Source organism: Hemiscyllium ocellatum, chromosome 10 (assembly GCF_020745735.1).
Source record: "Hemiscyllium ocellatum isolate sHemOce1 chromosome 10, sHemOce1.pat.X.cur, whole genome shotgun sequence".
Taxonomy (NCBI): domain Eukaryota; kingdom Metazoa; phylum Chordata; class Chondrichthyes; order Orectolobiformes; family Hemiscylliidae; genus Hemiscyllium; species Hemiscyllium ocellatum.
This window is the reverse complement of record NC_083410.1, coordinates 80,894,171-80,906,425: the sequence shown is the minus strand read 5'-3', so window position 1 is coordinate 80,906,425 and position 12,255 is coordinate 80,894,171. Positions and strand designations below refer to the sequence as shown.

At 44.2% G+C, this 12,255-nt stretch overlaps 1 protein-coding gene across 3 annotated transcripts in view; it reads right to left on the bottom strand.

Annotated features, from left to right (window-relative positions):
• igf2r (insulin-like growth factor 2 receptor) overlaps positions 1-10,460 on the bottom strand; it is a 226,884-nt gene extending 216,424 nt beyond the window's left edge. For 2 of the 3 annotated variants that reach the window (XM_060831659.1, XM_060831660.1), the window contains exon 1: positions 9,970-10,153. In XM_060831659.1, coding sequence (XP_060687642.1) covers positions 9,970-10,091 — 122 coding nt within the window. In that variant the 5' untranslated portion in view covers positions 10,092-10,153. Of the gene's footprint in view, positions 1-9,969; positions 10,154-10,427 lie in introns of those variants that run through there. The other variant, XM_060831661.1, reaches the window with a different exon arrangement.
• Between the last annotated feature and the right edge of the window lie 1,795 nt (positions 10,461-12,255).

Below are 12,255 nucleotides of genomic sequence, written 5' to 3'. Positions count from 1 at the left end.
TTTTTGACACTGATATCCAGCATCTGCAGTCCTCACTTTCTCTGGCAGACCATTCCATACATGCATCGTCTTCCCCTTAGATCTCAAATCTTTCCCATCTCACCTTAACCTATGCCCTGTAGTTTTGGACTCCTGCACCCCAAGAAAGAGAGCTTACCAATTTACCCCATCAATGCCCCTCATGATTTTATAAACTTCGACAAAGTCACGCCTCAGCCTCCAACACTCCAGGGAAAACAGCCCTCACCTAATTCAGTCTCTCCCAATAGCTAAACCTTCCAACTCCAGCAACTTTTCTGAACTCTTTCAAGCTTAATATCCTTCCTGCAGCTGAGAGATCAGAGTTGAACACAGTATTCCAAAAGTGGCTTAACCAATGTCATCTCCAGCAGCAACCTGCCCTACAGTTAATGCTCTGACCAACAAAGACAAGCATACCAACTGCCACCTTCACTACCCTGTCTACCAGAGACTTCACTTTCAAGGAACGATGTAACAGCACTCAAAGGTCTCTTTGTTCAACAATACTCCTCAGGACCTTAGATTGTTGGGAGTGACAGAATGGAGCAGGCTGCGCCAGAAGGAATGGTCCCTGTGGAAGGCTGAGAAGGAAGGAGAGTGAAATGTGGCCTACGGTGGTGACATCTTGCTGGAGGTAGTTAATGATTCTCCGGATGAGGATACTGGTGGGATGGTAGGCAAGGGCAAGGGAGACCCTATCACTGTTGCGGGAAGGAGGGAAGAGGGCGCAAACGGGTTGGACCCAGTCGAGAGCCTTGTCGACAAAGATGCTGGGGATTCCTCGGCTGAGGAAGGTTGACAGTTTGGAAACTTCCTGTCAAAACTGGCATCGGAACAAATGCAATGGTGACGGAAGAACTGGGGAAATGAAAGAGTTTTTACTGGAAGCAGGGTGCGAAAATGTATAGTCCAGATAACTGTAGAAGTCTGTGGGTTTATAGCACATCTTGGTAGCCAGTCTATCCCCCGAATTGGAAACAGACGTCAAGCAAAGGGCGGAGTCAAAGATAGATCAGGTGAAGGTAAGAGTATGGTGAAAGTTGGAAGCAAAAACCGATCAAACGTTTCCAATTCTGGATGAGAGGGAGGCAACACTGATGATAGCGTCGATATACCGGAGAAGGAGTTGTGGATGTGGGCTGAAATTAGACTGTAATAAGGAATGTTCCACTACCCCAAAGATATAGGCTCACCTGCATACCCATGGCCACCCCTCTGACCTGAAGAAAAATGAGTTAAAAGTTGCTCAAGGTGAGGATAAGCTCAGCCAGATGGAGGAGACTGGTGGTGGATGGAGACAGTTCAGGAAGCAGAGAGCCCTGAGACCATCCTTGTGGGGGAAGGACAGGTAAAGGGATTGCATGTCCGTAGTTTAAAAAAAACAGCTGCAGCCTGGAAATTCTGAAACTGGCGTAAAGTGCAACTTGTGTGCTGCTCACAAAAAACAAAAAGTGACCTTGAGCTTCCTGCTGCCTGCCACTTTAACAAGCCATGTACCCTTGCCAACATCGGTCTCAGGCTTGTTGCACTGCTCCAGCGAAGCTCATAAGCTGGAAGAGCAGCACCTCATTTCCTGCCTGGAGACCCTGCAGCCTTCTGGACTCTATGAAATTCATTAAATTTTGGGGCGAGTTGTCCCAAGTCCTTACCCTCAGCTCCCCACAGGCAAACCTGGTTATCACAGTCTGCTATTACACACTACCCACTGTTAACCACAAACAGTCCCTATTAACAGGGATTCACCCTCCTTGCCAGATTATCCACTCCTCTACCTGTCCAACTGCTCTTTTTTGGGCTCCATCCCCACCTAGAATGGACTCCTTATTTCCTCCCTGACCCTATCTTATAAACCGACATTGTCCTAGCTACCATCGGTTCTGAGGAAGTCACTTGACCAGAAATGTTAACTGATTCTCTCCACAGATGCTGCCAGACCTGAGCATTTCTAGCAATTTACATTTTTAGCTCTGACTTACAGCATCCAGAGTTCTTTGGGTTTTTGTTGAGAAATTTTCATCCTAAATTTATAAATACTTTTCACAGTTTCTTCCCAACTTACAACCCTCTGACTGCAATTAATTCTGGCCTCTTTAGTAAACCAATTCACCATTGATGAGACAATGCAGATGCTACAATGCATAAACAAACACTGCGCAACAATCGCCATACAGGAATGTTCGTTCCTAGTTGGGGAACACTTCTGTGGTCAAGGACAGTCAGCTTCCGATCTTCAGGTAAGCACCCTCCAAGCGACCTTTGAGATACACAGCGCAGAATTACCGAACAGAAATGATAGTCAAGTTCTGTACCCACGAAGATGGCCTCAACCGTGAGGGTGGTTCATGTCATGCTAAGTGACCCCACCACACTTCTGTGAAATATTCCTTCCTGTCTTGTTTTAAGACCATCACCTTGATAAGTTATGATCTCTCTACCTTAATTTGTACAGTTTTGGATTACTTAGGTTAGACGCTCAGCATGTGACTCTTTATACCTATCATGTTATTGGAGTTATTTGATTTGTCTCCAGCACCATATATTTTAATGGTCTGTGCCTCATTTAATTGGATTATAGGTCATCCCTTCACTTGTTATTCACCTATTGACACATTACTCTCACCATCGAACCTGCAGAGACTTAATAGACATCCCACTCTCACCATTTTGCATAATCTTTTGAATGCTCTGCCTATAAATCCTGTAATTGTGCTTCTCTCTCCTCACCTTACAAAAGAGCAGTGCTCCAAAAGCTTGTGATTTCAAGTAAACCCAATGGACGACAACCTGGTGTTAATTCACCATTAACAATGCCTTCAGCTGCCTATGCCCCAGGCTCTGGAATATGACAATTTTGAATTCACTGCCCTCTTTTATGATGTCCCTTAAAACTTCTTTGTAATGTCAAATCTTGTTCAATAAAACTCCTGGAGGTTTGAGTATGTTCAGAATTCTATGCAAGTGCAAATAATTGTAACAGGAACGACATGCTCACTTTTGGCTCCAAAGCATTATTTTAAAATATTCCAAATCATTACTGCATAAGCTATTGGGTTGTGTCATTCTGCAAAAAAAAAAGGGCAAAATAGCAAACTCAGGTGGAATTTAAATATTGGCATGAACCTTGTAACTCCCTTATCAGTATCAGCTTGTAGTGTGAACAATGGTGAATAGTTTACTTAACCCAAGCTATGATTGGTTTGTATCTCAAATTTAAAGTTGAAATAAAGTAAAATGCATTATGAGCACCACTTTATTCTCAACAAAAATGAATCCACATCATTCTACACTAGAAATGTGTCTAGAATTTTTTTTAAATTGTACTTTCACAGGGTTGATTGAGTTTTTGGATTGGAAAACTGAACACAACATTTAGAAATACTTAATGAGGAAGGAAAATACCATACTGTTTGGAATATCCAAACTAAAAACAGAAAATGCTGGCAATACTATGAAGTGAGTGCACTAAGGATAGTGAAACCTGAAAGTTGTTTTAATTCATCTTGTATACACTGCCACGGCTTTCCAGTGAAGGGAAAGAATTAAGGTAGCGAATGAAATGCCAATCAAGCAGGCTTTGTCTTGGATGCCTCTATTACTCAAGTTACTCATTCAGTTAAGTGAGCAGTATTCCATTGAACACCTGGCCTGTGCTTTTTTGACACTGAACTATTCTAGTCACGGTGGTATATGGTTACTCCAGATAAATTTCTGGTTAGTTGCAGCCTATAGGATGTTGATGGTAGGCCATTAGCAATAGCAATATCTCATCTTATCAAGGGTTCACAATTACAATTTCATGTCGCTGCCTGGCACTCATATGGCATGAATGTAATTCCACCACTTATCCAGGGTCTGAACATTGACCAAATATTCTATAGGAGAAAATGAAGATGACAGATGCTGGAGATCACAATCAAAAAGTATGATGCTGGAGAAGCACAGCCTGAGGATCAGGACAGTCAACATTTTGAGCATGAGATGCTGCCTGACCGGCTGTGCTTTTCCAGTATTACTTTTCAGCCAAATTTTCTAAATGCAGGAATGAATAGCATTATTTACAATAGTTATAGAGTCAGAGTCAGAGATATAGAGCACAGAAACAGACCCTTCGGTCCACCTCATCCATACCAACCAAATATCCCAAATTGATCTAGTCCTATTTCCCAACATTTGGCCCAATCCCTCTAAACCCTTCCCATTCATATTCCCATCCAGATGCCTTCTAAATATTGCAATTGTATCAGCCTCTAACTTCTTCCAGCAGTTCATTCAATACACTCACCATCTTCTACATGAAAAAGTTGCCCATTACATCCCTTGTATATCTTTCCCCTCTTACCTTAAACATAGAACATAACAGCACAGTACAGGACCTTTGGCCCTTGATGTTGCACCGACCTGTGCAGCCAGTCTGAAGCCTATTCAGTTACACTATTTCATTTTCATCCGTATGTTTATCGAATGACCATTTAAATGCCTTTTAGGTTGGTGAGTCTACTATTGTTGCAGACAGTGCACCCTACCCCCCTAGTACTGAGCAAAGAAACTACCTGACATCTATATCAGCCCTCAATTTAAAGCTATGCCCTCTTGTGCTAACCATCAACGAAAAAAGGCTCTCTTCCTTGAGTAAGCTCCACATTTCAATTGTGCCCATCCCCTGCAGTTTCCATCCCCTTGCTGCGTATCCCAAATCTTGCCTAATTGCATCATAATTGCCTTTCCACCAGCCATAACTCTTGCCTTGCGGTGTGTACCTATCGCTTTCCATCACTAAAGTAAACATAACTGAATTGTGGTCACTATCACCAAGGCGCTCACCAACTCCAAATTTAACATCTGGCTGGGCTCATTACTCTGTACAAAATATAATATGGCCTTGCCCCTTGCTGGCCTGACTACATACTGTGACATGAAACCATCTTGCATACTGTGGACAAAAACTGCCCCATCTAAAGAACACAAACTATAGTATTTCCAGTCAATATTTGGAAAGCTAAGTCCTCTATCACAACTACCATCACACTCGCTCCACCTGTGCAACTATTCGTAGGCCTATAGAAAATTCCCAGTGTGATCTCTGCTTTCCCATTTCTAACCTCAGCCCATACTACCACAGTAGATGAGTCCTCAAACATCCTTTCGGCAACTGTAATACCGACCTTGATTAACGATGCCAAATGCCCCCCCGCCTACTTTTTAAACCATCTTCTGTCCTTCCCGAAACATCTAAATCCCAGAACCTGCAACAACCAATGCTGTTCCCGCTCTACCAATACCTCCGAAATGGCTACAACATCGAAATTCCAGGTACCAACCATGCTGCAAGTTCACGCATCTTATCCCAGATGCTCCTAACATTGAAGTAGACACACTTCAAACCAAACTCTTGTTTGCGGGTGCCCCTTTGCCAACTTGAAACCTTATTCACGGCCTCACGACTCAAGCTCTGTACACTCGAACTACAACTTGAGTTCCCATCCACCCTGCTGAATTAGTTTGAACCCACCTCAGAGCGCCAGAGATGTACAGCATCTAAAGACCCTTCAATCCAACTTGCCCATGCCGACCAGATATCCCAACCCAACGTAGTCCCACCTGCCAGTACCTGGCCCACATCCCTCCAAAACCTTCTCGTTCATATACCCATCCAGATGCCTTTGAAATGTTGCCATCGTACTAGCCTCCACCAATTCATTTGGCAGCTCATTCCATACACGTACTACACTCTGCATGAAAAAGGTTGCCCTTCGGTGTCTTTTAAATCTTCCCCCCACCCACCCCCCCACCCTAAACCTATGCACTCTGGTTCTGGACTCCCCCACCCCAGGGAAGAGACTATTTATCCCATCCATGCCACTCATGATTTTTATAAACCTCAATAAGGTCACCCCTCCGTCTCTGACTCTCCAGGGAAAACAGCCCTAGCCTATTCAACCTCTCCCTCCAACCCTGGCAAAATCCTTTTTACTCTTTTCTGAACCCTTTCAAGTTTCGCAACATCCTTCCAACAGGAAGGAGACCAGAATTGCATGAATATTCCATAAGTGGCCTAACCAATATCCTGAGGTTAGAACAATGACTGCAGATGCTGGAAACCAGATTCTGGATTAGTGCTGGCAGAGCAAAGCAGTTCAGGCAGCATCCAAGGAGCAATGAAACTGACGTTTCGGGCAAAAGCCCTTCATCAGGAATTGCCCGAAATGTCGATTTCGCTGCTTCTTGGATGGTGCCTGAACTGCTGTGCTCTGCCAGCACCACTAATCCATAACCTATATCCTGTACAGCCACAACATGACCTCCCAACTCCTGTACTCAATATTCTGACCAATAAAGGAAAGCATACCAAATGCCTTCTTCACTATCCTATCTACCGGCAACTCCACTTTCAAGGACCTATGAACCTGCACTCCAAGGTCTCTGTTTAGCAACACTCCCTAGGACCTTACCATTAAGTGTATAAGCCTTAAGATTTGCTTTCCCAAAATGCAGCAGCACGCTTTTATCTGAATTAAACTTCATCTGCCACTTCTCAGCCCACTGGCCCATCTGATCAAGATCTGTAGTAATGAGGTAACCTTCTTTGCTGTCCATTACACCCCCAATTTTTGTGTCATCTGCAAACTTACTAACCATACCTCTTATACTCACATCCAAATCATTTATATAAATACCAAAGTAGTGGATCCAGCACCGATCCTTGTAGCACTCCATTGGTCACAATTCTCCATTCTGAAAAACAACCCTCGACCACCACCCTCTATCTTCTATCTTTGAGCCAGTTCTGTAGCCAAATGGCTAGTTCTCCCTCTATCCCACGAGATCTAACCTTGCTAACCAGTCTCCCATGGGGAACCACTTTGAACGCCTTACTGAAGTCCATATAGATCACGTCCACTGCTATGCTCTCAATCCTCTTTATTACTTCTTCAAAAAACAATCAAGTTTTCCCATGCACAAAGCCATGTTGACTATCCCGAATCAGTCCTTGCCTTTCCAAATACATGTACATCCTGTCCCTCAGGATTCCCTCCAACAATTTGCCCACCATTGACATTAGGCTCACCAGTCTATAGCTCCCTGGCTTGTCCTTACCACCCTTCTTAAACAGTGGCAGCCCATTAGCCAACCTCCAGTCTTCTGGCACCTCACCTGCAAGAATCGATGCCACAAATATCTCAGAGGCCCGCAATCATTTCCATAGCTTCCCAGAGTTCTAGTGTACATCTGATCAATTCCTGGGGATTTATCCATTTTTATGCATTTCAAGACATCCAGCACTTTCTCCTCTAATTTGGACATTTTGCAAGATGTCACCATCTATCTCCCTACATTCCGCATCTTCATGCCCTATTCCACAGTAAACAATGATGCAAAATATTCATTTAGTATTTCCCCCATCTTCTGCAGCTCCACACAAAGGCTGCCTTGCTGATCTTTGAGGAGCCCTATTCTCTCCCTAGTTATCCTTTTGTCCTTAATGTATTTGTAAAAAAACTCTTTGGATTCTCCTTAACCCTATTTGCCAAAGCTATCTCATGTCCTGTTTTGCCCTCCTGATTTCCCTCTTAAGTACACTCCTACTTTCTTTATACTCTAAGGATTCACTCAATCTATCCTGTCTATACCGGACATATGTTTCTTTTTTCTTAACCAAACCCTCAATTTCTTTAATCATCCAGCATTCCCTGCACCTAACAGTCTTTCCTTTCACCCTAACAGGAATATACTTCCTCTGGATTCTCATTATCGCATTTCTGAAGGCTTCCCATTTTCCAACCATCCCTTTGCCTGCGAACATCTGCCCCCAAACAGCTTTTGAAAGTTTTGCCCCATACCATCAAAATCCGCCTACCTCCAACTTAGATCTGGTCTATCCTTTTCCACTGTTTTAAAGTTAATAGAATTATGGTCACTGGCCCCAAAGTGCCCCCCCCACTGACCTCAATCACCTGCCCAAGAGTAGGTCAAGTTTTGCACCTTCTCTTGTACATACATCCACATACTGAATCAGAAAATTTTCTTGTACACTTAAATTCCTTTCCATCTAAACCCTTTACACGATGACAGTACTAGTCAATGTTTGGAAAGTTAAAATCCACTACCATATCCATCCTATTATTATTACAGATAATAGATCTCCTTATAAATCTGTTTCTCAATTTCCCTCTGACGACTAGGGGGTCTAAAATACAATCCCAATAAGGTGATCATCTGTCTTATTTCTCCATTCAACCCAAATAACTTCCCTGGATGTATTTCCGGGAATATCCTCCCTCAGTACAGCTGTAATGCTATCCCTTATCAAAAATACCACTCTTCCTCCTCTCTTGCCTTCTTTTCTGTCCTTCCTGTAGGATTTGTATCCTGGAACATTAAGCTGCCAATCCTGTCCATCCCTGAGCCGTGTTTCTGTAATTGCTGTGATATCCCAGTCCCATGTTCCTAACCATACCCTGAGTTTATCTGCCTTCCCTGTTGGCCTCCTACAGTTAAATAAATAATTTATCAGTCCTACCTTCTTTGCTTTGTCCCTGTTTGACTCTCCTCTTTTCAACTGCACCAGGGTCAGATTGATCTCTTTCGTCACTGTCTCCCTGGGTCCCACCACTCTTCCAAAATCCCAAAACAATACAACAGCATATAAAACAGTAATTGCTGCTCCTGGAATTTGAGGAAATCACCTCCAACACCTAAAATATCTCAATAAAAAGGAGCAGCCTCAGTCATTTTTCCCATCCTCCATCTTAGATTACCCAGAATCCTTTTGAAGAGCATTTATCTAAATTAAAACTCCATCTGCAACTTCTCAGCACATTGGCTAATGTGATCAAGATCCTGCTGTATTCAGAGGTAACCATTCAATAGTTATGCAAAACCTAAAACTAGAGCATAACACAGGAATTGTTAGCAGAAATAGGCAGTGAAAAATGTAGAAGGATGAAGTGGAAGTCATCTGTCAAATTGAAGTTATACACCCAAAGAAATTGAACTATTCAGAATTAGCCTACCAGAGTGGTTTTACTTGGGGGCACATGTTCGTGGCTATGCTCAATTGCCCATCATGCCCAGGAAGGTGCAAATTGGGCAGAGTAGCCATGGAAAAATGCAATGTTACAGGAGGTGTATAAGGAGTGGTTGCTTTTGAGGGTCAGAGTGAATTCTACAGGTCAACTGGCCTGCTTCCCCACAGTACGGACTCTATAATTGACTTGAAGCATACAGCTTAAATCAGCTAAAAGGCATTTAGTCAGAAAATTATATTTTAATTGCCTTTCTCGATTGCAAAGCATCCCACAGCATTTCAGACAAAATGCTTTTGCAATTGGTTAGTATTATACTGTCAAACATGGCAAACAAATTCACATACAGACAATTCACGAGGCCTAATAAACAACGTGATAACGACCAGCTCATCCATTTTAGCGATAAGTTGAGTGGTAAATAGTGGACAGGTCACAGGATACGCCTGATCCTCTTCAAAGCAACTCACAGGATAGCTCATGTGAAGGGGTAGAGACAGCACCTTAGCCAAACCACTGGAACTGTAACCGAGGTTTTGAACCCACAACCACCTGACCCAAAGACAAGGCCAACAATAGCCCTCACTGAGCCATGACGAGGCCCGCTGGAGCAGAGAACTTGACCATTGAAACCATTTATTGACTAAAACTGATTTCAATGACTGAGTTTTCAGCAACCCAGCCCGCCTCAAGATGACCAAGCAGCAGCCCGAACGCGCCTCTCTCTCTCTCCCAGAGTTTGTTTTCCCTGATCAGCCAGCGCCAGGGGCAGTTCCTGGTTTGGTACCGGCCGGGCTCCACGCAGGCACTTGGCAGCAGGCCCGATGCCCGGTTAAAGCGAGCGGACAGCAGCTGAGATTGAACGGCCACCAGCTCGAGAGCAGGTTGAAGCCTTGGGCAGTGGGGGTGACAGGGCCAGACTCACCCGCATAGCTCCGGGTAAACACGAACATCGTCAGCCTGCGCACTGCTCCACACACAACAAACGGCAAGGAGCAACCACCTCACCGCTCGGAGAGACCCGAACGGCACTACACGGGCCATCATTTCTACCCGTTAACAGAGACCCCCACCAGACAGTACTAACGAGGCCCGATCCTACAACGGATACCCTGTGGCCCCCGTCACATGACTCAGTGAAGCCGGGTAACCCCACCTCCTAGTCACAAGACTCAGCGGGGCCGGGTTAGCCCCACCTCCTAATCCCATGATTCAGCGGGACCGGGTTAGCCCCACCTCAGTCACATGACGCAGAGGGCCCGGGTTAGCCCCACCTCAGTCACGTGACGCAGAGGGCCCCGGGTTGGCCCCACCTTCTAGTCACGTAACTCAGAGGGGCCGGGATAGCCCCACCTCCTAGTCACATCACGCGAGCCTCTCCACCTAGTCACATGATTCGGCGAGGCCGTGCTCGCCCTTCCCTCCTATTCACGTGACTCTTCGAGTCCGGGTTCAGCCCTGTCGTCGTCACATCATTCAGAGAGGCTGAGTTCTGCCCCATCCTAGTCACATGACAATGAGGCGGGGCTTGGCCACGCCTCAGGCACGACGAGGTTACGCACGTGATCAGGCGGTCGGCTGGCGTTCCTGAAGGTTCGACTAAATTACTGGGAATCACGAGTATCGTCGTTGTCACGTATTGTCTATAAGTTTATTGAGGTTTTGAGATGAGTGACTGTTGTATATTTGTATAGTTATGCAGGACTGGCACGTAGACACTGATCATATGATAACATCGGGCCTTTGTGGGAGCTATCTCTCTTTAGCCTCACTGCTTCCTGAGTGAACGCCACCATTACTCAGGTTCTGTTGTTTAACACTTCAGGCTTCTGATCCTTATTGGGATTTAATTGTAACTGAGCTGTCAGTTATTCAGGTTATAAGGCTCAGCAGTGAATGTTCTGATGTAGTAATGGTGTCCTGACATCTGGGCCAGATATATCCAAACCCTGTATGCCCCATAATATAACTGAACAAGCTAATTAAAATAGCTATAAATCTTGAATTGTTCAAATGTGTCAGCGTGTTTTTTTATGAAAGTTGCGACCACTTATGTTATCTGTGTTGGAGGCTGAAGAAAGGGTTTGTTAAGGTTTGAGGGTGTTCAGAATTATTTACTTACATGAGATTTGTAAGTTAATATTATTCGTTTGAACATTGATTTGATCATCTAAAAACAATAATCTATAGGTCAATTAATCTCCATTTAGAAAATTCTGGACTAATAAACAGTGCAGATTTGATAAAGTCAAAAGTGAAATGCTGTAGATGGAGAGAATTTGTACTAAAAAAATCTTGGACATGCTCAGTAGACCTGGAAGTATCTGGGAGAGATTTTATTAAAAGCAACTAACTGGATTTTGTGCTCAGAGGTAATATAATAGTCTGAGGTTAACATAGTTGATGTGTATATGGATTTTCAAAAGAATTGATGAAGTACCATATAATAGACAGGGTCATAGAGATGTACAGCATGGAAACAGACCCATTCAGTCCAACCCATCTACGCCGACCAGATATCCCAACCCAATCTAGTCCCACCTGCCAGCACCCGGCCTATAGCCCTCCAAACCCTTCCTATTCATGTACCCATCCAAATACCTCTTAATTGTTGCAGCCTCCACCACTTCCTCTGGCAGCTCATTCCATACATGTACCACCCTCTGTGGGAAAAGGTTGCCCTGTAGGTCTCTTTTATATCTTTCCCCTCTCACCCTAAACCTATGCCCTCTAGTTCTGGACTCCCTGACCACAGGGAAAAGACTTTGCCTATTGATCCTATCCATGCCCCTCATAATTTTGTAAACCTATATAAGGTCACCCCTCAGCCTCCAACATTCCAGGGAAACAGTCCTAGCCTGTTCAGCCTCTCCCCATAGCTCAAATCCTCCAACCCTGGCAACATCCTTATAAATCCTTTCTGAACCCTTTCAAGTTTTACAACATCTTTTCGATAGGAAGGAGACCAGAATTGCACGCAATATGCCAACAGTGGCCTAACCAATGTTCTGTACAGCCGAAACATGACCTCCCAACTCCTGTACTCAATACTCTGACCAATAAAGGAAAGCATACCAAATGCATTCTTCACTATCTACCTGCAACTCCACTTTCAAAGAGCTATGAATCTGCACTCCAAGGTCTCTTTGTTCAGCAACACTCCCTAGGACCTTACCATTAAGTGTCAAAGACCTGCTAAGATTTGCTTTCC